General features: G+C 41.4%; 2 protein-coding genes across 4 annotated transcripts in view; both read right to left on the bottom strand.

Moving 5' to 3' along the window:
• The window catches only part of nat10 (N-acetyltransferase 10), a 95,711-nt gene extending 80,508 nt beyond the window's left edge, over positions 1-15,203 (bottom strand). The window contains exons 1-5 of the mRNA XM_039736345.1: positions 15,093-15,203; positions 9,849-9,974; positions 7,528-7,619; positions 3,424-3,595; positions 439-561 (exon numbers count right to left, since the gene is read on the bottom strand). Of these exons, the coding sequence (XP_039592279.1) occupies positions 439-561; positions 3,424-3,595; positions 7,528-7,619; positions 9,849-9,956 (495 nt within the window). The 5' untranslated portion in view covers positions 9,957-9,974; positions 15,093-15,203. The remainder of the gene's footprint in view (positions 1-438; positions 562-3,423; positions 3,596-7,527; positions 7,620-9,848; positions 9,975-15,092) is intronic.
• A 6,530-nt stretch (positions 15,204-21,733) lies between these two features.
• The window catches only part of LOC120515376 (caprin-1-like), a 67,811-nt gene continuing 63,899 nt past the window's right edge, over positions 21,734-25,645 (bottom strand). For all 3 annotated transcript variants that reach the window (XM_039736279.1, XM_039736290.1, XM_039736301.1), the window contains one exon: positions 21,734-22,012. In XM_039736279.1, the coding sequence (XP_039592213.1) occupies positions 21,948-22,012 (65 nt within the window). In that variant the 3' untranslated portion in view covers positions 21,734-21,947. The remainder of the gene's footprint in view (positions 22,013-25,645) is intronic.

Below are 25,645 nucleotides of genomic sequence, written 5' to 3'. Positions count from 1 at the left end.
CAGCTTGGCAGCAGCAAGCCAGCAGCTGATCCAACCGCATCTCCATAGTGTTCATTCAGCCCAAACTCACCCCCAACCCCCCCCCTTCACAACGACAGCGGCAGAGACGTGAAGTGGCTGGCATGTAGCGCACCTCGGTTTTGGGAGGGGGTGGGCGAGTAAAGTATATAAAAATGGAAAAAAAGAGGACACCTAATTATATGGATCAGTTGATGTTGTGAAAGTCTCCCAATAACCAGAGTAACTGGAATAAAATACAAGAGACACTTAAACCTTTCAGATGACCACCTCAATAACAACTCTAAACAAGACAGTAACAAGATTAAGTTACAAGATTCTAATTAAATTAGAATTGCAATTAAAAAGTTAAGTTAATCATCAAGTCATAACCAAATTATAACCAAGTTTAACAACTTGGCTATAAAAAACCACGCTTACCATTGTCATAGTGTATAACTGTTTCAGAGAATTCACAGTTCGGAGAAGAATGACCACAATACCACCTCCTTCAACTGTTTCAATGGTTCGAGCCAAAAGATTGGGGGTCAGGGCTTCAAAGTCCTTTAGGAATAAAATTAAATAATTAAGCAATAATCACTTAGAATTAAACAAAAATAATGTCCTTTAGAAAATGAATATTGTACTAAACATTACAATAAAGCATACACAGGAATAAGATTCAAAATTAGTTCCTTCTGAAATAGTCTTTGAGCGACTGATTTTTGGGAGTGTTGGCATCAGATCCCCAATATTAATCCTCTGCCCTAATCCACCCAATGTGTCACATCCACCTCCACCTTATATCTGGTAAATATTACTATCTAGCAAAATATCTGCACTTCGCAGTGGCGAAGTACTGCCTTAAAATTTTTATTAAGAAGAAAATTGAACCTTTTTAAACTGAGGGAAAATATACCAATAATTATTTGTTATGGATCTCTTTGTATACCACATTGTGAGTTCGGCCCTCCGGTTGTAATATGACCAAGCTGTGCGCTGAACTTACTCTTGAGCATGCAACGTACAGTTTGCCATGTGAAAAGTAATCTTGTTTCAAATCTCACAGCTTGGATTGCTGCTGTCATAATCGGTTTGAGTTTCAAGGTTTGTTTCAATTACATCAGTATTTGTAGGACTTGTGTTGAAGAGACATTTAGCATCTGTCAAGCGTTGTAAGTATACAACCGGTCTCATCAATAACTTCACATCCAGCTTTTGAGAGTTTAAACATTCATAAACATCAAAGTGTCCACTACTGAAATCGTCACCTGTGAATCTAAGAAGTTTAAGAGGCATTGGTGTTCAAAAGTTGTAAAATATTTGGCCATTTCGGTACACTTGAAAGCGACAACCGAACAATTCAGCGGCAGCCATCAACTCACATGCAGAACCACAGGTGAAGGGCTTAAGCATTTCACTCTTCTAGTGCTCCTGTGTAGAATAATTATCTCCTGTACCGTCATCAGTCCACAACTTGAACCTGTCCCAGTCATTCAATACATAAGACACAATGTTCCTCCGGCAATCAAGAATGAACCTGATATGGCCGTGCAATATGTAACAAAGAGAATGTAAAAGGTAGGTGCCATCTCCGGGCATGGAAACCACTCAGTAAGTGACAGTTCTTTGATCGATGGTGATCACTTTGATAGACATGTTAATGGGGTTACGGTTGGAATGATAAAGGAAATGGGTACCTGAACAATGTAAAGTAAGTCTAAAATACCTACACAATAACTATAATCGTAATAAATGAACAATAAAACAGCGGAGAAGCCGTGGATTAAATTAAAAGGCTGTAGTTATCAGCAGGGAGACGTGAATCCCGTGGCGTAGCAAGCAAGGGAATGTAGAGACTGGAGCGATGGACGGCCTTATATAGGCAGGCAGCCAAAAACGTGGGAGGCGTTGGGATGGGGACCCAACGCTGCCTCACACGGTGACCGAGCTGCAGGCTATGGACGTATATATGTACGTAAGTAGGATTCAGTTAGCGTTGGGAACCCATGTACCAAATTTCTTGAACATGGGCCCATAAGTAACAAAGACCGTTGAAAAGTTCAATATGGTGGCCGCCAGTGGCATCATACCACCGAAATAAGTATATACATTGGTTTCGGTTATCACAGGGAAGCCGTCTACCAAATTTCGTGAAGATGGGGCCATAAATAAGAAAGTTCAACATGGTGGACGTTATCAAACCGTTATGTGTCGAATTTCGAAATGAAACCTGCTTAACGTTTGTAAGTAAGCTGTGAGGAATGAGCCTGCCAAATTTCAGCCTTCTACCTACACGGGAAGTTGGAGAATTAGTGACATTGGAAACTTCAATATGGCGGCCGACAGTGGCATCATACCACTGAAATAAGTACGTACATCGGTTTTGGTTAGCGCAGGGAAGCCACCTACCAAATTTAGTGAAGATGGGGCCATAAATAAGAAAGTTCAACATGGCGAATGTTGTCAACCGTTATGACCATTACACGTAGAATTTCGAAATGAAATGAGCCTTCTACCTACATGGGAAGTTGGAGAATTAATAATGCTGGAAAGTTCAATATGGCAGCCGACAGTAGGTGTCATACCACCGAAATAAGTACGTACATCGGTTTTGGTTAGCGTAGGGAAGCCACCTACCAAATTTCGTGAAGATGGGGTCAGCCTTCTACCTACACGGGAAGTTGTAGAATTAGTGACATTATAAAGTTCAATATGGCGGCCGACAATGGCGTCATACCATCGAAATAAGTACGTACATCAGTTCCGGTTAGCGCAGGGAAGCCGCCTACCAGATTTCGTGAAGATGGGGCCATAAATAAGAAAGTTCAACATTGTTGACCGTTATGACTGTTACGTGTAGAATTTCGAAATGAAACCTGCATAACTTTTGTAAGTAAGCTGTAAGGAATAAACCTGCCAAATTTCAGCCTTCTACCTACACGGGAAGTTGGAGAATTAGTGATGAGTGAGTCAGTAAGTGAGTCAGTGAAGGCTTTGCCTTTTATTAGTATAGATATAAATCTCTTTTTGGGAGGGTGTGTATCAGATCCCCAATATTAATCCTCTGCCCTAACCCACCCAATGTGTCACATCCACCTCCACCTTATATCTGGTAAATCTTACTAATATAAATCTCACACTGGCACAGGAGGAACAGAATATCCAAGTTGTAATTCCTTTAAAGGGCAGCACAGCGTTTAGCAATACCGCCTCAGCTTTCTAGGTCTGAATCCCTGGACTGGACACTGACTGTGTGAGATTTACATGCTCTCATTGTGTTTCCCAACTGTTCCCCTTCATGTCTCAAAGACATGCAGGTTTGGTTAAATGGGAACTCTAAACTAGCCAGCAATAGATTGAGTGTTTGTGTAGTTAACAGTTAAGCCTCACAACTGGTGAAGGACAATCATCTCATTTACTGACCTGTAAGACACACATGCCAAATGTGTTTCCCAAAATTTTATGGGTCTCATTGTAGTAGCAGTACCGGATATTTGTGGCAGCTATGAACAGCTCAAAGGGATCATCTTGCTTCAGGTTCAGAGTTCCAGATTTGATTTTCTTTTGCAGTTTCCTCATTCTCTTCTTTCGGTGGCTGTTAATAAAAGAGATGAAAAGCTTAGTTCAACTTGGGCTGGTCCTGTAATCTAAAGAAAATCCAATTGGAATTCTTATGTAATCTCATGTTAGTGTTTTCCTGTCCTCTTTACAAAACTCCAAGGTAGAGAAATACATAAGATGACATGTTTGAAAATGGCTGGTAGAGTATTTCAGTGTAACATCAAATGAAAACAGGACTGTTGGTCAGTCTTACTGGTCATGATTTTTAAACTAAAGGTTTTTCAGACCAATGAAAGATTATTTATACTAGTGAATGAATGATATTCAGTTGTGTGAAAAAGTAAGTGCACTCCCTGAAATGATTTATTTTTCTTTTTTAACATATGTGGGCGTAATAAGATGTGATCATCATTGAAAAATATCTACAGATAAAAGTGATATAACAAACATAATTCCATTTTTACATTTTGTAGTTTGTATCTTGTTTCAAATAAGCATAAATGCAAAATTTCCCATGGGATAAAGGAAGTCCACCCCTCCACTTATCACTGCCACAAATCAGAATCAGGCACAAAAAATGAGGAAATCATTAGAGGGTTTTGTCTGACATGGTCTTATTTAAAACTCAGACAGTCGTATGGTTTGCTCTTGGCTGTTGAATTGTGTTACACCATGTCAAGATCGGAGACCTCTGAGATCTTCAGAAAGAAGGTCTTAGATGTCTATGAGCCTGGGAAGGGATTTAAAAAGATCTCCCAACAATCTGAAATTCACCATTGTACTGCCAAGAAGATCACCTACAAGAGGAGAAGATTTCAAACAACTGCCATCTTACTGAGGCCAGTCCGTCCCAGCGAGTTCAGTGTGACAGCAGAATGCAAGAAATCTCAGATTTTCATCATGAGACCTACAAGTAGCTCTTGCCAATGTTGATATCAAAGTGAAGGAGTCCACCATCAGTAAAAGACTGCACAAATTAGATCTACATTGGATGTGTGCCTGGAGGAAAATTTTGCTATGCAGAAAGAACATCAAGGCAACACTAAAGTCTGCCCATGAACACCTAAGCAAACACCAGGACTTCTGGAAGAATTTATTCTAGACAGCTGAGGCAAAAATAAAAGAGCTATCGGGCCACAGTACCAGAAGACGGGTTTGACAGAAACCAAGGAAAAAATTTGATCAGAACAACCTGATATCACCTGAAAAGCATGGTAGAGGAAATTATATGGTTTAGGCCTGCTTTGCCACATCAGAGCCCGAGGGTGCATGAGGATAATGTGAGATCATCTGAAAGAAAAACGAAGCCCAACCGAAAGTGGACCTTGCAACATGACAATGACCCTAAACATACCGGTAAATCAACCAAATATACCTGAAAAGGAAGAAATTGGGAGTTCTGTATTGGCTAAATTAAAGCCCAGAACTGAATCCCACCAAGACGCTTGGGGATTTAAACCAGACAGCTGAAAGAATACTGTATGATGGAAAGGGAAAAACTTTCTGACAGTTGATGTCAGTGGCTGCTAGACAGTTATAGGAAGCACAAACTTTTGGGGGGGGGCAATACCAGCAATTAGAGTCAAAAGTGGATTTACATTTTCCACAGATGGAAAATGCATATCTGGTTATTTTTGAATAAATTATTGCGAAATCCCATTTTCAACATTTTTTCCCCCAGTTACATCACCTTCATCTTTAAATGAAGATCAAGTCTCACTATTTCCACATATGCTAAAAAAGGAAATTTATGGGGTGCACTTATACTATTTCACATGAGGTATTCACTTTATTTTTATGCAAGGTCTTTGAGACGATACGGCCCCTGAAGTTAATGCTTCTGGAGTTCCGCCTTATTTTCCACTATGGTAATCAACAGCTCTAATAAACTGCATCTCTCATTTTCCTTGAGCTGGGGGGTCTGTGCCGTTTTCTTCAAAATTTCACTAGACAAAGCACGCACACATTATTGTGGCCCCAAAATTCAAGTCCCAGAAAACATGTGTTGGGATGTGAGACATGCAAAATACAAAGACTCTTATTCTACACAAGAAATACCTTTAACAACGCAAACCATTATGTCACTCATCTCCTGTTTGGGAACACCATGGCTTCCTAATCAGTAACAAACAAAAAGGACAAAGACATATTCAAAATATACAGTTCGGTACATAAATATTTGGACAAAGACAACTTTTTTCTCATTTTGGTTCTGTACATTACCACAATGAATTTGAAATGAAACAACTCCGATGCAGTTGAAGTGCAGACTTTCAGCTTTAATTCAGTGGGTTGAACAAAACGATTGCATAAAAATGTGAGGCAACTAAAGTATTTTTGAACACAATCCCTTTATTTCAGGGGCTCAAAAGTAATTGGACAAATTAAATAACTGGAAATAAAATGTTTATTTCTAATTCTTGGTTGAAAACCCTTTGCTGGCAATGCCAGCCTGAAGTCTTGAACTTCTGGATATCACCAGATGCTGGGTTTCCTCCTTTTTAATGCTCTGCCAGGCCTTTACTTTCAGTTGCTGTTTATTTGTGGGCCTTTCTGTCCGAAGTTTAGTCTTCAACAAGTGAAATGCCTGCTCAATTGGGTGAAGATCAGGTGACTGACTTGGCCATTCAAGAATTTTCCACTTCTTTGCTTTAATAAACTCCTGGGTTGCTTTGGCTGTATGTTTTGGGTCATTGTCCATCTGTATCATGAAGCGCCGCCCAATCAATTTGACTATTTAGCTGGATTTGAGCAGACAGTATGTCTCTGAACACCTCAGAATTCATTCGGCTGCTTCTGTCCTGTGTCACATCATCAATAAACACGAGTGTCCCAGTGCCACTGGCAGCCATGCACGCCCAAGCCATCACACTGCCTGCCTCCACCGTGATTTACAGATGATGTGCTATGCTTTGGATAATGAGCTGTTCCACACCTTCTCCATACTTTTTTCTTGCCATCATTCTGGTAGAGGTTGATCTTGGTTTCATCTGTCCAAGAATGTTTTTCCAGAACTGTGCTGGCTTTTTTAGATGTTCTTTAGCAAAGTCCAATCTAGCCTTTCTATTCTTGAGGCTTATGAGTGGCTGGCACCTTGCAGTGCACCCTCTGTATTTACTTTCATGCAGTCTTCTCTTTATGGTAGACTTGGATATCGATACGCCGACCCCCGGGAGAGTGTTGTTCACTTGGTGGGCTGTTGTGAAGGGGTTTCTCTTCACCATGGAAATGATTCTGCGATCATCCACCACTGTTGTCTTCCGTGGACGTCCAGGTCTTTTGCGTTGCTGAGTTCACCAGTGCTTGCTTTCTTTCTCAGGATGTACCAAACTGTAGATTTTGCCTCTCGTAATATTGTAGCAATTTCACAGATGGGTTTTTTTCTGTTTTCGCAGCTTAAGGATGGCTTCTTTCACCTGCATGGAGAGCTCCTTTGACCGCATGTTGTCTGTTCACAGCAAAATCTTCCACATGTGAGCACCACACCTCAGATCAACTCCAGGCCTTTTATCTGCTTAATTGATAAGACATAACGACGGACTTGAACACACCTGCCCATCAAATAGCCTTTGAGTCAATTGGCCAATTACTTTTGAGCCCCTGAAATGAAGGGATTGTGTTAAAAAATGCTTTAGTTATCTCACATTTTTATGCAATCGTTTTGTTCAACCCACTGAATTAAAGCTGAAAGTCTGCACTTCAACTGCATCGGAGTTGTTTCATTTAAAATTCATTGTGGTAATGTACAGAACCAAAATGAGAAAAAAGTTGTCTCTGTCCAAATATTTATGGACCTAACTGTATTTGTATAATGTAGATATCAAAAATGTTTCATACGTTGGACCCAAAATCAAAGTATATAGGGTATTATGAGATTTCAGGAGCATTACATCTCTAATTTATACAAAAAGCTCCTAACAGATTGAGACTGCATGTTTATGTATGCAACAGCAAAGGTTGACTCACCTGCTAAACCCCAGCTCCTTCTTATAACACCAGAGCACTGAAGGTCTAGCTTTAACTGTGGCCTTTGACAGCATGTGATGCAGAATAATGACCTGCTCAGAAGGAAAACAAGAAATTTATATCATGTAGGCAATCTTTAACTTTAGTGGCCTAGTAACTACAAAGACAAATTCAAAATTATTCAGGATCAGGAAGAATGTTCAATATACTAACCCTAACTCTCAGTATACTTACACCTGCTGTCTACAAGGTTCTGAATTCCTTTACAAAGAGAAGAAAGATTTTTGGTTTAGTGGCTATGCATGGCTTCTTCCACTTTGTTATTGTTACTAGTACTAATGCTTGTACATTAATGACCTCACGTTGCTGCAGCAACAAATGTAATCTATCGATATTCTTTAAATAGTAAAAATGATATTCCTAACTTTCTGCTTTATTGGTAGTTGATGTTCAATCTGCATTTTTCCCCCTCATTTTTTCCATCCACTCATTTGAATTTCAGGTAATGTAAAGTGTTGTCCACACACTTCTGCCCACAAAGAGAACAATGCACATTGAAAACAAGAAAGGAAGATTAACAAATAAAGATTTGTTTCCTGAACCGACTTCATCCGGAACAAAGTCAGGGAGAGTCTGAGCTTATGCTTGAAAAAAACCAGATGTAAAGTAGGAACCATCCAATCACAGGTTAAAAACACACACACACACACTGGTAGGTTTGTAACTGTGACTGCCAGTCAGAAGTTTTCTTTCTTTTAAGTCATTCTGATGTGTGTTAAGACTATAATAATGTGTGCATGCGTGTGTATATGTATATACACACACACATATACAGTTGTGCTTGAAAGTTTGTGAACCTTTTAGAATTTTCTATATTTCTGCATAAATATGACCTAAAACATCATCAGATTTTCACTCAAGTCCTAAAAGTAGATAAAGAGAAACCAGTTAAACAAATGAGACAAAAATATTATACTTGGTCATTTATTTATTGAGGAAAATGATGGAATATTACATATTTGTGAGTGGCAAAAGTATTTGAACCTCTAGGGTTAGCAGTTAGTTTGAAGGTGAAATTCGAGTCAATGGGATGCCAATCAGGTGTGAGTGGGCACCCTGTGTTATTTAAAGAACAGGGATCTGTCAAAGTCTGCTCTTCACAACACGTGTTTGTGGAAGTGTATCATGGCACGAACAAAGGAGATTTCTGAGGACCTCACAAAAAGAGTTGTTGATGCTCATCAGGCTGGAAAAGGTTACAAAACCATCACTAAAGAGTTGGGTAACTTCTAAGCAGCTGAAGGCCTCTCTCACATTGGCTAATGTTCATGTTCATGAGTCCACCATCAGCAGAACACTGAACAACAACGGTGTGCATGGCAGGGTTGCAAGAAGAAAGCCACTGCTCTACAAAAAAAACATTACTGCCCATCTGCAGTTTGCTAAAGATCACGTGAACAAACCAGAAGGCTATTGGAAGAATGTTTTGTGGACGGATGAGACCAAAATATAACTTTTTGGTTTAAATGAAAAGCGTTAAACACTGCATTCCAGCATAAGAACCTCATCCCATCTGTGAAACATGCTGGTGGCGGTATCATGGTTTGGGCCTGTTTTGCTGCATCTGGGACAGGACGGCTTGCCTTCATTGACGGAACAATGAACTCTGAATTAGAGAATTCTAAAGGAAAATGTCAGGACATCTGTCCATGAACGGAGTCTCAAGAGAAGGTGGGTCATGCAGCAAGACAAGACTATCCTGCTGCAAGCAAATTTCCCTCTGGGATAGGAAAGTCTGCCTTGACCTTTTCATTCCAATAGATGAAGCATCTTACCCATTAGCACAGCCTTTACGAATCCCATTCCAAATGGCATTTAACAGAGACATAGTAACTGGACAGACATGCAGATACACAGACACTTGTCCTTTTATTAAGGTGGATTTCTAGGTTTGAAGGGGGTGTGGAGGGTATCCCCCATTGGCGATTTAACCAAGATGAAATACATGTATTAAAAATAGAACAGTGGGTTTTTGGTTCTGCCTACAGTTACAACTGCGCTTATAAAAGAGTGAACAAGAAGTGCTTGAAATTTGACATTTACTTCAAGTACCAAAATTAATGAAATGCTGGTGACATTCCACTTTCAAAATTGAGTTTCCGGTTCATTTTCACTAACAGTATAGAGCGCAAACCTATTTTAGATATATGAGATACACTTCATGTTATAAGGACCCTCAGAGCAGCGTGTGCTTTTTCAGCCTGGCTTCACTGTAACTCCACTCACCAATTACTGCAGAAACATATGCCCTGAATTTTTACCTGATCCCTTCCATGATCTCCGACAACCACAAACATGTTTCGGTGGTGCTGTGCCACTCCATTTTCTATCAGCACTCTGATACGATTATCAATCTTCTTTCTGAGCATTTTACTGGCTGCAAGGAGCTGTTGGGAGAGATTTAAAAAAAAAAAAAGTAAGGAACTCCTAAAAACACAAGTTGTTACTTAACACTGAATTGCATCTCGATTTTACATCATGTTGTGCCAAGCATTAAGCCGCATCATGAAACATGTGAGGACACACCTGCAAAAGTCTGTTTATCATTTCAAGGTGATTTACTAGAGCTACTTTTGAATGCATGGTATGAGTGCTGAGGAAAGACTGAATGTGTTCAATCTGGGGGTGTCACCTGAGGCAATACCTGACATTCAAATGTTTGGAAATGAATTTAAAAATCCTCTTTGCAATGCATCACATGACTGTTTTCAAATCTTCCATTCTCTGTGTGAATGCCTGTATTGATCCTATTCATCACCAACCTGCTCTTTATTTTTCACTGCTAGCTTTGAGACTGGCTATAATACTAAGCTTCTTTTTCTGTTGTCTATCCTTTGTTAAATTTTCATTTCCTAACGCTTTCTAACACACTTCATACATATTTGTGAGCGGCTTTGAAGAAGCTTTGAATTAAGTCATGTACCAAATCACTCTATTAGAATCAAAAAATCCTGGGACAAGATGAGACTTGTTAGCTAGCGCCCCCTACTGGAAAACACCTCATTAATTCACTATCTACAGACGGTAACAGCACTAGGGTGTTGGGCCGTGTTAGCCATTATGGATGTAATAAGAAGTCAAGCAATTGTAGAAACATTGTAGGCTGTAATGATTTACTATTTCCCCATCACAATACTGACTGGGGTAATCACATGTCCTGGAGACAGGAACAATCGCGATTTCAGGCTATGCATCCTGATAAATAACAGAAGAATATTAGACTTTTTTTAACAGGCTGGCCATCTAATAAAAAACTGCTCTAGGGGAAACAAACATCCTCACCTTTACTAAAGGGCGTATTAAACTGCAAAGAGGATTCTCCACCCAATAAAGTATCCCTTGTAATTTAGGTATATTAGCGCAGTCAATACTCTGGAGGAGGAAAGCTTATTAAGAACTTGTGTGCAGTACTAGGGTGTTGTACCGTGTTAGCCATTATGAATGTATTGAGAAGTCAAGCAAAATGTCACCTTTTATTGGCTAACAAAAAATATGACAATATACGGTGGAACCTCGGGTCACGAACGTCTCGAGTCCACGTACAAATCGGGTTACAACCAAAAAGTTTGCCAAACTTTTGCATCTGTTCACGACCACATGCTTGGGTCACCAACAAGCAGTTTCCCCTTCCGGTTCATACATGCCGATGATTTCCACACATGTTCAGTCTCTCCCTGTGCATTCAATGTGCAGAGAGCGCGAGAGAGATAGAGCGCGAAAGAGAGAGAGAGAGAGATAGAGACAGAGATAGAGCGCAAGAGAGAGAGCGCGAGACAGAGAGAGAGCGCGAGACAGAGAGAGAGCGCGAGACAGAGAGAGAGCGCGAGACAGAGAGAGCGACAGTGAGACAGAGATAGCAAGAGAGAGCCAGAGCGAGACAGAGAGAGCCAGAGCGAGACAGCGCAAGACAGAGAGAGACAGAGATAGAGAGCGAGCGAGACAGAGACAGAGCGCGAGACAGAGAGAGAGAGAGAGAGAGAGCCAAAGAGAAAAAGCGAGACAGAGAGAGCGAGAGACAGAGACAGAGAGAGAGAGAGAGAGAGAGAGTTAAAGAACGCACCGGGCTTGTTTTTAAAGAGATTGCAATGTTAGTTTTCTCTCTTCAAGGCTTTCTCAGTGTTATTCAATGTTTTTACATTTAGTTTACTATTACACTGTGCATTCTGTGGTATAATTAACTATTTTTGTGCTTAAAAATCTTTAAAAAAAATATATTTACATACAGTTCGTACGGTCTGGAACAGATTGATTGCATTTACATACAATCCTATGAGTGAAATTACTTTGGGTCACGACCAAATCGTGTTGCTACCAGAGTTTTGGAACGAATTACGGTCGTGACCAGAGGTTCCACTGTATAAGCTTTTAAGGCAACTCAGGCCCCTTCTTCAGGCAAGGGTTGCCTCAAAAGCTTGCGTACTGTAATCTTTTTAGTTAGCCAATAAAAGGTGTAATTTTGCTTGACTTCTCACTAAGAACTTGTGTTATATTCAAACAGCACTTTGTAGACAACCAAGAAAAAGATAAAAACAGACAGCTCTGCCATTGTGTGTGTACACTGTGTACTGTGCAGAGTGGAGGCTAAACCTGATTTTTTTCCCCCAGTTGATTCTGCGGTTCGTCAGCGGTGTGTTCTGCTCCTACTCTGTTCAATATTTGCATGGACCTGGGTGTTGAAAAGGGTCGTGGGGTTCAGCGGCTGTGGGGCATCTGTTGGTAAAGATGGATTCACTGATCTTGACTTTGCTGACGAGTCAATGGAGGCTCTGATCCATGCTTTAGAGAGACTGAGTGAGGAGTCCGAGTGTCTGGGCATGCGAGAGTCCTGATAAAAACCAAAGAGCCAGGCGTTTAATGATCTCTTGGGCACGGCCATTAGCAGTGTGTCTGTCTGCAGAGAGTGTCGACCTCGTCGAGAGGTTTACTGACCTCGGCTGTGACATTCATGTCTCTGGTGACCCTTCCTATGAAGTCAGTAGACGGATTGGGAGAGCATGGGGGTGTCGTGAGGTCCCTAAAAAGGGGTGTGTGGTGCTCCCAATACCTCTGCAAAAGGATGAAGGTCCAAATCTTTAGAGTCCTGGTGCTCCCTGTCTTGTTATATGGTTACGAGACACGGACACTATCCAGTGACCTGAGATGAAGACTGGACTCCTTCGTTACTGTGTCTCACATTACCTACATTGTGACAGAGCGTCACTTACAGCACTACGGGCATGTGCAGCGATTCCCCAAATGTGATCTGGCTCACAGGATCCTCATTTTGGACAATCTGAGCAGCTGGACCAAGCAAGGGGACACCCAAGTAACACCTGGCTGCGGCAGATAGACGGTCATTTTCAGAGGGTGGGACTGGACCGCGTGTCTGCCAGTGCCAACCAGGATGCTGAGCTGGTTGATCGTGTGGTGGGTACGACAACAAACTGACCTGACTGCCATTGATTTATTGCCACATCAACCACTGCGAGGGCTTCTGTGGTCTTCATTTGCAAAAGTGTTTTGTTTTCATACCCTGATCCCTCGGATGATGGCAAGACAAAAGTAGGCATTAAACAAATAAGAACGGGTTTAATGTATGGGCATACGTGGTGCACAAGTGTCCCAGACCGGGACTTTTAAAATCCAGTCAATAATAATTTACCATCAAAGTACAACATATTCCTGTAAATCTATAATGGTCCCTTCTGTCATCCTCTACGATTTGCCATAACTAATTAGCTTTGCCAGTCCTAATGCATGAACATTAAAATGGCCAAGAATTCATTACAAAAGGTAATTTAAATTTATTTATATTTGCCAATTGGAAACTGTCACTGTGTATGAATACAGGGTGGGTGTGTGCACGTGTGAGTGAGTGACAGTGGTCCCTGTGACGGACTCGAGTCCTGTCCAGTACTGTTTCCAGACTTTAACCCAAACCTGCTGAATCCATCTTTGGTCCCCACAACCCTGAAATGAATTGAGAAGATTCTTGAACCCACCTACAGAACCCAGGGCACTCACACAGTCCTGAATAGCACATTCTGAATTGTTAAGGCTTATGGGGATCCGCTGCCAGCCCCAGCAGCATCAGGCACAAGGCAAGAATAGAGCCTGACAGTCCAACACCGGACGGTAAAGCAAGACGCACTAACATAAGCTGCATGCCTTTAGGAACGTGGGAGAAAAACTCTGAACCTGTAGCTCTAACAATGGGTGGATGAATGATTTTGTGATCTGCTTTGTGCGCAGTGTGGCTCCAAATATACCAATTCAGATACAAATTGTATTACGATCTCCTACCTGCTTGAGGCTTCTGTTAGCTTGGAAGGGAATACCACGTTATTTGTACAGCAGTAGCTCAGGTGGGGGATGAATTTTTTTTTTTAATTCTGGAGTTATTTCCTTCTCAATAATAATGTTTTTGAAGTTATTTCTGGGTTCGATTCACGGGTCCTCCCCGTGTCTGCGTAGTTTTCCTCCCACAGTCCAAAGACGTGCAGGTTAGGTGCATTGGCGATCCTAAATTGTTCCTAGTGTGTGACCTGCGGTGGGAAGGTGACCTGTCCGGGATTTGTTCCTGCCTTGCACCCTGTGTTGGCTTGGGTATTGGCACCAGCAGTACCCTGACCCTATAATTAGGATGTAGCGGGTTGGACAACGATTGACCGTTGTACACGTTCTGCAAGTTTTAGCTGCGCGACTGTATACTATGCTACATTTCTGAAATAAATAATAATACATTGTATTTATATAGTGCCTTTCCCGTGCTCAAGGCACTTCACAGAGTTTAAGAAAGAACGGCAGGGTATACAATAAATAGCATTGTACTAAACCAGATAAATAAAGATAGTAAATTCTGAGAAAAAAGCCTAACAGACAACATAATTGATGGCCCAGCGCGCGCGCACACAGACACACACACGGGTTACATGAGCAACTTGACATAGAGGTGAACAGAGAAGGGTAATAAAGTCAGGGAGAGCTAAAAGCCTTCCTGAATAGATAGATGAGTTTTGAGTTGTTTTTTTAAAAGAATCCATGGAGTCAGCTGATCTAACTAATTCCGTTACAAAACGGCAGCAACAGCACGGTGGCGCAGGGGCAGCTTTATTGCTTTGCTGTAAGGTGATCAGGGTCACGTCCCGGGTCCTCCCTGCCTGGAGTTTGCATGCTCTCCGAGTTTCCTCCCACACTCCAAAGACATGTAGATTAGGTGGACTGGCGACACTAAACTTGCCCCAGAGTGTGTGTGTGTGTGTGTGTGTGTTCACACTGTGATGGACTGGCCAGGGATTGTTCCTGTCTTATGCCGGACGACTGCTACTATAAAGTCTAGCGCCTCGCAATCATTCTCGGTATTAAACGGGGTTAGAAGATGGATGTAATATTACGGTATGGGGTTACCAAAATAAACAGTTCAACGTATTCAAGCATAACCCTCCCCAAAAACTATCACAGCCAACACATTAAAAAAAACATTTACCATTAAACAAAATGGAAACCAAGAGATCAACATCACTAACCTAATGGAAATGTTTCATAAGCCAGGAAAAACGAAGAAACTTCCAATTATCGTACGTCCTCGCGGCGCCTTCCCAGTTCAACTCACATGGCGCTGTGGAACATCAAGGACCCCGTCGCTTGGCAGGGTGTCTTCGGCAAAGCCTGAATCCAGTGATAGAAAGTTTTAAAGCACGCATACTATCACAGCGCGAAATTGTATAATCTGCATGTTCACTGATAGTTATTTAACCTCTCTGACATTAATTTTTAAAGGCATTTTTTTGGCAATCATGCGTTAGTAAACAGGACCGTGAAGAAATGAACCACGATGATTGGAGACGTAAGTCACGTGCGCACTAAACGGCAGCCAGTGAATGGGTCAGTTTGCTTTCTTGCCCAAATGGCGGATTTTCGAACGAGGCTGAAATTGGCTACTAGATTAGGATTTAATTTTTGGATACTCAAAGCAGTGAGATTGATTTTGTTAAGACCTTAAAATGACTGTTTCTCTTGGGGAGATATGATAGTCATAAAGACAGAGCCATAAACTCAAAACCTAACTTTCGTTTATTCTCTCATGATGTGAAATTCCTCTTTATTTCCATAAAAAGAATGAAAAGACCGATAAACTTTAAATCAGCTAAAACGTATTCCGTGCTAAAATAATTGTTAATGCTCTGTTTATTTAAATTTTAATAATGTATTTTTAATGTATAAGGTCTATGTATTCGCAAACTAAGTTCAATTTTCATTACTGTATTTGTACTTAAATATTTGTGAATAAACGGGGAAAAATGTATCTTCCGTTCCACCTTAAAATCTGAGGCCTTAACATGCGTAATACAGTAGATTTTAAGGTGGAACGACAAATCCGGTAGCCAACTTCAGCTTCGTGATTTTCGAATCCTTTTCAGTGAGAACCAAGCCCGGCTTGTCTTAAAGTCGTATTTCTAAACAACTGGGTGTGCTGCCACTGTTGTGTGCATGAGTGGGTCACGGTGGGTTATTTAAGGATGATGTCACACTGACGTGACATTTTGTCGATCGCAGTCGCTGATCCCGTCGCTGCACCACTTCGGAAAATCGCATCCTACGTAAAGTTTACTGACCGAGCGGCGATCTGCCGGCGCACTCGTACTCGCCCCTTTTTCTGACAGCCAATAGCTTGCTGTCTGTCGGAGCTGCGCTTTACGAAGAGCAAGTAGCTATAGCTACTTTAGCAGAAATCCAGATGCGCCCGTTTTACTTCACCCTTTAATTCTTTTTTTTTTATTCTGGTATACGAGGCCTCATAAAGACGAGCTTATGTTCAAAACACGCATGTTTGTGCCAAAATGAAATACAAGCCAGTGTTAAACAGGATTTGAGCAAATGATCTATGAAAGGATATGCAAAAATTTATAATACCCATACAGACATCATACAGTACACTCACCGGCCACTTTATTAGGTACACCTTGTTAGTGGTATGTGGCATAGATCGTGGACTGTCTTACAGACAGACTTCAATATGTGCGTCTCGGGAACTGCAGGTCTGACATTGTGGCCAGCAAGCCGCAGGGGACTGGACTTTCTCCGGTCCTCTTCAGCCAACATACATCGGACTTCCAATACGATTCGGAGTCCTGCCACGTGCAAAAGTTCACTGATGACACTACTATCGTGGGCTGCATCAGGAGTGGGCAGGAGGAGGAGTATAGGAACCTAATCAAGGACTTTGTTAAATGGTGCGACTCAAACCACCTACAACTAAACACCAGCAAAACCAAGGAACTGGTAGTGGATTTTAGGAGGCCCAGGCCCCTCATGGATCCCGTGATCATCAGAGGTGACTGTGCAGAGGGTGCAGACCTATAAATACCTGGGAGTGCAGCTGGATGATAAACTGGACTGGACTGCCAATACTGATGCTCTATGCAAGAGAGGACAGAGCTGACTATACTTGCTTACAAGCTTACTTACTTGGCTGGTGTTCTTCAACATCTGCAATAAGATGCTGCAGATGTTCTATCAGACGATTGTGGCGAGTGTCCTCTTCTTCGCGGTGGTGTGCTGGGGAGGCAGCATAAAGAAGAGGGAAGCCTCACGCCTGGACAAATTTGTGAGGAAGGCAGGCTCTATTGTAGGAATGAAGCTGGACAGTTTGACATCCATGGCAGAGCGACGGGCGCTGAGCAGGCTCCTGTCAATCATGGAGAATCCACTGAATCCACTGAACAGGATCATCTCCAGACAGAGGAGCAGCTTCAGCGACAGACTGCTGTCACCGTCCTGCTCCACTGACAGACTGAGGAGATCGTTCCTCCGCCACATACGACTCTTCAATTCCACCCTTAGGGGGTAAACGTTAACATTATACAAAGTTATTGTCTGTTTTACCTGCATTGTTATCACTCTTTAATATTGTTTTTTATTAGTATGCTGCTGCTGGAGTGTGTGAATTTCCCCTTGGGATTAATAAAGTATCTATCTATTTATCTAGTACCCGGTTGAACCCCCTTTTGCCTTTACAACCGCTGTCATTCTTCAAGGCATAACTTCAACAAGGTGCTGGAAACATTCCTCAGGCATTTTGGTCCATATTGACATGACAGCATCACACAGTTGCTGCTATGCTATTTGTATGCTGCACAACCATGATGCAAATCTCCCATTCCACCACATCCCAAAGGTGCTCTACTTACTGGATTGAGAGCCGATGACTGTGGAGGCCTTTGGAGTCCAGTGAACTCATTGTCATGTTCAAAAAACCAGTTTGAGATGATCTGAGCTTTGTGACATGGCACATTATTCCGCTGGAAGTAGCCGTCAGAAGATAGGGACACCGTGGTCATAAAGGGATGGACGTGGTCAGCAACAATATTCAGGCAGGCTGTGGCACTGAAACAATACTCAGTTGCTACTAAGGGTTCCAAAGTGTGCAAAGAAAACCTCACATTATAACAGCAACCTGAACTGTCAATACAAGGCAGGACATATCCATGCTTTCATGTCGACACCAAATTGTGACCCTACCCTCTGAATGTCGCAACAGAAATTGAGACCCATCAGACCAGGCCCTGTTTTTCCCATCTTCTATTGTCCTATTTTGGTGAGCTATATGAATTATAGCCTTAGTGGCCTGTTTTTAGTTTACAGGAGTGGCACCCAGTGTGGTCGCCTGCTGCTGTAACCCACCCAGCTTCCAGGTTTGAAGAGTTGTGTGTTCGGAGATGCTCTTCTCAATACCTTGGAGGCAACGAGTGGTTGAGTTCCTGTTGCCTTTCTTTCAGCTTGAACCAGACTGGCCATTCTTCTCTGGCCTGTGCCATCACTGAGGCAATTTGGCCCAGAGAATAGCCACTCATTGGATATTTTCCTTTTTTTTTTTGGATCATTCTGTGTAAACTCTGGAGATGATTTTGTGTGAAAATCCCAGTCGAACAGTTTCTGAAATATTCAATACCCATGCCACGTTCAAGATCACTTCAATCCCCTTTCTGATGCTCAGTTTGAACTTCAGCAGATCATCTTGACAATGTTTACATACAATTCTGGCCATGCGATTGGCTAATTCGATATTTGTGTTAACAAGCAGCTGAACAGGTCTATCCAATAAAGTGGCCAGTCAGGTCAAGTTGGGGAGCATGTACTGGTACAGTGCGTTGTCACCCCCACTACACGACTTAACAACTCGGGATCCCGGTTGGCAAACACCCAGGCAGACACGCAGTCCAGTCCCACCCTCCGGAAATGACCCTCTATCTGCCACAGCCATGTGTTACGTGGGCAACCCCTTGGCCTGGTCCAGCCACTCAGGTCCCCAACAATGAGGATCTTACGAGCTGGATCACCCTCAGGGAAACGTGTCACATGGCTGTAGTGCCATAACTGACGCTCCCTCACAATGCAGGTCATGTGCCTCATTCGAGACTCCATAAGCAACACAAAGTCAAACCAACATTATCCAAGGATTTTCCAGAAAGACACCAAAGTAGCCAGCGAGTGTATATTATGTATTGCAAAGTAATAACTAGCCATGGTACATAGAAATTAATAGGACTAGAAATTTGTTTTTAAAGATCAGACTCAACCTGTGGGGAAGGAGAAAGTTTGGCCAACTGCAGGATCCATGGCAAAGACAAGAGGGTTAAACTTCTGGTTAACATGACAAAGGCAACGGCAACTGAAAAGGATGAAGGTAGAAAAACCATGGCCAAATGGAGGACTGTAAGATGAAGAGAAGGCTGCATCAAAGTTTGATGACATTGCACATCCCCAGTCCAAAGATCTTAATCTGTTTTTCTACTGTCACCTCCAACAATCCCCTAGGCAGAGTGAGTTGTTAATGTGGTAGAACTGCAGCCACTACACCCAGTCTGAGTTTAGGATATAGCACCTTGATGTGTGGAGTACAAGTCACAGGAGGTTCGGCTCAAGTTTTATAACACACTGGTGAAGCCTCTTCTGGAGTCCTAGGTGTAGTTTTGGTCTCCAGGCTACCAAAAGGACACAGCAGCACAAGGAAAAGTCCAGAAAAGAGTGACAAGGCTGATTTCAGTGATACAGGGGATGAGTTATGAGGGAAGATTAAAAGGGGCGGGCGGCACAGTGGTGCCGGTGTTGCCTCGCAGTTAGGAGACCCGGGTTCACTTCCTGTGTCCTCCGTGTGGAGTTTGCATGTTCTCCCCGTGTCTGCGTGGGTTTCCTCCCACAGTCCAAAGACATGCAAGTTAGGTGCATTGGCGATTCTAAATTGGCCCTAATTTGTGTTCTTGGTGTGTGGGTGTGTCCTGCGGTGGGTTGGCACCCTGCCCAGGACTGGTTCCTGCCTTGTGCCCTGTGTTGGCTCCAGCAGAACCCCCGTGACCCTGTGTTCAGATTCAGCGGGTTGGAAAATGGATGGAAGATTAAAAGAGTCTTTCCATTTTAAGCAAAAGATTAAGAAACCTGACTGAAGTGTTTAAAATTATGACGGGAATTAGTCCAGTGGATCGAGACTGACTTTAAAATGAGTTCTTCAAGAACACGGACACAGTTGGAATCTAAAGGGTAAATTTCACAAACACATTAGGAAGCTTTTCTTCACACAAAGATCCATAGCCACCTGGAATAAGTGAACAAGTAGTGTGGTAGGCCAGAATAGCACCTCACTGGGACTGCCCAGCCAAAAGTCTATTTTTCCTTGATTTAGCCTTCTGCGCCATAGTTTAAAATTGCAAAGCAAACAATGTGTTTAAAGTGCACATTACAGAATTTTGTTTGGAATGATTTTCTTCTTTATACATTTCATCACCCAACACTTTTTGTACATGGTCTCTCCCCGGGCCTCCTAATGGGGCACAGCAATGGCCAGTTTATGAAAGCTTGTGTCATATTTAGGACATTAAATACCTGAACCATATTTCACACTGGCTTCTGTACAGAGTTAATGGCACTTACAAAAGGGATGTGTTTCCCTCTTTATGCACTGAAGCTGGCACATTCCCCGAGTTTTTCCAGCAAGATGGTGCACCACCACATTATGGGTGTCAGGTCCGAGCATTCCTAGATGAACAGTTTCCTGGAAAGTGGATTGGTCGTGGGCCAGTTGAATGGCCCCAAGGTCTCCCGATCTGACCCCCTTAGACTTTTGTCTTTGGGGTCATCTGAAGGCAATTGTCTATGCTGTGAAGATACGAGATGTGCAGCACCTGAAACTACAGATACTGGAAGCCTGTGCTAGCATTTCTCCTGTGGTGTTGCTATCAGTGTGTGAAGAGTGGGAGAAGAGGGTTGCATTGACAATCCAACACAATGGGCAGCACATTGAACACATTTTGTAAGTGGTCAGAAATTTGTAAATAACTCATGAAAGAATAGTTACGTTAAAACCAAGCACACCATTGTTTTTCTTGTGAAATTCCCAATACATTTGATGTGTCACATGACCCTGTTCCTATTGAAAAAACAAAAGTTGGATCCAAAATGGCCGACTTCAAAATGGCCACCTTGGTCACCACCCATCTTGAAAAGTCCCCCTCACATATACTAATGTGCCACAAACAGGAAGTTAATATCACCAACCATTCCCATTTTATTAAGGTGTATCCATATAAATGGCCCACCCTGTAGTATTTGGTCTGTTTAGAGAAACCATTTATTCTGTGGTGCTGGGGAATGTTACACAGCAAACTTAGTATCTAAGACAGCAAAAAGATGCTTAAAGGAATGTACTTCTACACAAAGAAACACTTAATTTAAAACAGTAACTTTATTAAACGTTAAGTTCATCGGCAGCACAGGGCTCTGAACAAAAAAGGCAGCCAGGTACCGGAGGCTGTCTGGAAGAACTTGGATGAAACATCTGTACACAACCAGTGTCCAGTTGAAAGGAACATTTTAAGCTGGCCTAGCCTCACATAATAAAACCATTCAACCACATAGACAAAATGTTCTGGCACATTATACAGAAAGGCAGAAGAGTTAATTTTTCCAAATTTGAATTATGCAATTCACATGGAAACTAACCTCAGTTGACAGTTCAACATTTTTGCTACTACGACAAACTAAAACTTTAAAAAGTACGACCCCCAACCCCCCCCGGCCAATCAAAATAAATGGCATTCTATTCCACATCAAGTGTTCAATATATAAAAAAACAAACAAAAAAAAAAAAAACACAAAATGGATTCCAAAGAAATGAAATACAAGAACAGAGTTTTACAGCAATACAGGCATGTAATAGAATGGTTTTAAAAAGGTTGCACACTGGTACCGTTTTCTGAGAGGTGGCCAATTTCTGCAAAGCACACTGGTCAGTCATGTTCACAGTTAATGGGCAACAGAAGAAAAAAAAAAAAAAAGACTGGAGTGGCATAAAGTGAATTTCAACAATAAACTTTCAAAAAGTCCAATTAATTTGCTTGCAAAGTAGCCGTGTGGGAGAGTTCTCTATTAGAACGGAATGCTCCTGCACGACCTGTGAAGAGAAAAAAGGGTGGAACGGGTTATACATTTGCCAACTACAGCTTTAAAAATGTAATGAATATCATAAAATACAAAAAAAAAAAAATTCATGCTAGCATGCAACAAACAAAGCACTGCCCAATATTAAATGATTCTATGTTACAGCTGGCACAAGCAGGACATTCAAGTGTTTTAAAAGGATATGAAGCCTATCAAGAAAAATGAGTAGCAAGAATCACTTTGTAACAGGCAAAAAAAAAAAAAAAGTTGCAACTACGATCATTAAAACTGCGGGGCTATACTTACTTACCAGCTCAAACAGACGTCCTTTGCAATTTTCTTGGCACAAGGTTTAGATAAACAATGACTACACCACTATTAAAATTTCAAGGAAAACATTGTAAAAAAGGAATGCAACATTTTATAAAACGACAAAGTTCAACAGTAATTGTGTGTTGTGGAGGAACATTTTTAGACAAAATTAAATGAGCAAATAACACTTATTGAAAACTGACAATGTGAAAAATGTTTTCAGGAAATGTTTCTCTTATTTATAATCAGTGACACCGCATACAGCGTGAAATACACATTTGAAATGGAAGCAGTCATTTTCACATCCTCAAAATGGAGAGGGCACCCTCTGAGTTTTAATTGGTGGACAGTCAGTAGAGAGGATGAAAACCGCTCATCAAGGGGCAACACTTTAGGCACAGACTATTCATGAGGAGTTTAGCTCTTTTTGGATTAAAGTAGTCACTTTGTGTAGTAATTCTGGTAACTTTTTCTTGAACTCTTATATGCGATGGTAGGGCGGTCATAACTTGGCCAAATTGTCAAATCAATTGAAAAAACGTACTCGCTACATGCCCACCCTCTCAACTATAAAGGGTGAAAATGTCAACTTCATTTCAAGGCATACGGTCTTTTGAAAATGTGCAACTTCATGTAATGCTATTCTTTTAATATGCATGGACATCAAGACTTGATCATTAAATGCCATCTATGGAGAAAGGCGATAAAGAAAAATTACACCACATTTGCACTTTGAAGTCCAATGTATAATTTAAGTAAATGTATTTGCAAATTTTACACGTGTAGCAAAAAGTTCACCCCGACATGTGTCACCACCTCAAAGTGGAATCAGTTGCAAACCATTAGATCATCATCATTATTCGAATTTTGTTTGAACTGGTCTTAAAAACTTTCCATAAGACATTTAGTTTGGTTTGCTTTTTGTTGAAGTGTGTGCCATAAACATGCCAAGATCAAAATAGCTCTCTGAGGCCTTCAGAAAGAAGGTTACAGATGTCTTGGCATCTAGGCAAGACTTTAAAAACCATCTCCAAGCAACTGGAAACTCGTCTATTCTACTGTTCAGAAGTAGAGCAGAATTCAAGCAACTGCCAGGTCACACGCATCGAGATCAGAGAGAGGGAAAGAGCAGAACTTAAGATGCTCAAAACATGCATCCACCAACCCTCAGAATTTCATCTTAGGACCTACAGATAGTTCTCGTCTTTGTCAGTGTCAAAGGGCAGAATTCTATCATTAGAAAGTGGCAGCACAAATTAGACCTACACTGGAGATGTGCCACTATTATAAACTTTTGCTGTCCAGAAAGATTTCCCAGGAACACCTAGGCAAGCAGCATGGCTTCTAGAATAATATGCTCTGGATGGACCAGGCAAAGAAAGGCATTTGGCCACAGAATCGAAAGACACTTTTTTTGGTCTAAAAACACGCGCACACACACACTTGACCAGAAGAACCGGACACCAACTGTAAAGGATGGTGATGGAAATGTTCCATCTTGGGGCCACTTTACAGCATCAGGGCTTCAGCAACTCGCTATTATAGAACCCACTTAGAATCCTGCTGCCCAAGGACAACGTAAGACCATCCAACAGAAGCTGTAACATGGAAATAACCCTAAAACATACCAGTAAAACCATGAAGTAATGGCTGAAAGGAATGAAATGGAGGGTTCTGGAAAGGCCAAGTTAAAGCCTGTATCTTGTGTCCCATTGCTATGTCACGGTGGGATTTGCAATGGGCTGTGCACTGAAGACACCTCTCAAACACCACACAGCTGAAAGAATCCTGTGTAGAGGAGTTGTAAACTTACTCCAAGTTGATGTCAGAGACTGCAAAGCAGTTATAGGAAACTTCTAAGCGAGGGTCAATACCAGCTAGTATAACTAAGGGTGGACTCCCGATCACACCCACTGACTAAAATGGCACATCAGTTTCATTTCTCGTTAAATACATTACTGCAAAGACAAACTTTCATGGTCTCTCCCCCTCAGCAACATCAGCTTTATCAATAAATACAGTTTAAAATCCTGATGTGTCTTCAAATGTTAAATTAAAAAAAACACAGGATGTGCTTTTTCACACCAAGTATATTTCATGCTGCATGCAGGCTGTCTCATCAAAATCAAGAATTAAATATATAAACATTTCATGACACATTTGTTCAAAAATTGTTTTGTCACATTTTACAATTTGTTTATTTAATTTTGTCTGAACTACTCCATACTTCAGTGGAGGGAAATGCGAACTACATTTAAGGAGTGCATGTCAATAGTCTGTTTGTAGAATACACCCCATATGTGGTTTGTGTTATGCTAAAAAGATAAGTGGGTAAGGCCGACACTACATTCGGGATAGTAAAGTTAATATATATTTACATTCAGTAGCCACTGTACTTATACTAATCACAACAGCATCATTTTTGTAGTGGGCACATTGCCCTTTTAAAATTCTGGTCAAGAGTCATTTTCTCTTGACAATGCACCTCTGTCAGTGTCTGGAAAGGCCTTTTCCCATTTTTACTGCATTCCTTTCAACTCCAATTGACCAATGGCCAAGTACATACCATTAGTCTTAAATTAGATATCAGATATGCAAGTTTTAAACCAGCAGCTACTTCATTGTAATACACTAAAACAAAATGAACTTGCCTTGCAGGCTTTAGAGGCAATGACAAAAATCTAATCTGCAGTTCCTCAACATTGCTTTACCTGGGAGCAAATTTTAACATACGGCTTTGGACAAGCAGTGGATAGCAAAAGCTCATTTATTATCTCAAAGGTACACTTGTTTTCTAGGCTGAATCTCAGAATCATCCAGCTAGTTTCAGAAGCAACATACCTCAACCACCTCTGAACACCATTAATAAAAAGCATATGATTCTGCACACTCCATCTCTAATGCTTCAGCTTCAACATACATCAGCTTTGCTCAGACGGTTTAATGACACTGTACTGAAGTATGGGAATCTCAATATTTACTTCACTGTGCGTAATATGCTACACCAAAAGAAAAGGTAGTAGAAACTTTGCAAGAAATTGTGCAATGCCAAATTACAAAAATGCTCCGAGAGGCTGGCCTGAGCAGCAGAACAGAAAAATGGAAATTGAAGAAAAGCAGTGACTTTGCCACTGAACACAATTCATTTTTCCAGATAGATGAGCACATAAGAAAAGCACAAAGGAAGAGAAAGAAAACTGAGCAGCAGTCAGCAAGTAATGCAACACATCTTTATTGAAACTCTCTCAAGAAGCAACATCAATTTACAAACCGAGAATCTGTGGGAGTTTTTCCTTAAAATGCAATGAAGGGGAGGGATAACAGGGAGAAAATT

Source organism: Polypterus senegalus, chromosome 1 (assembly GCF_016835505.1).
Source record: "Polypterus senegalus isolate Bchr_013 chromosome 1, ASM1683550v1, whole genome shotgun sequence".
Lineage (NCBI taxonomy): Eukaryota > Metazoa > Chordata > Cladistia > Polypteriformes > Polypteridae > Polypterus > Polypterus senegalus.
This window is presented reverse-complemented; position numbering and strand designations above follow the sequence as displayed.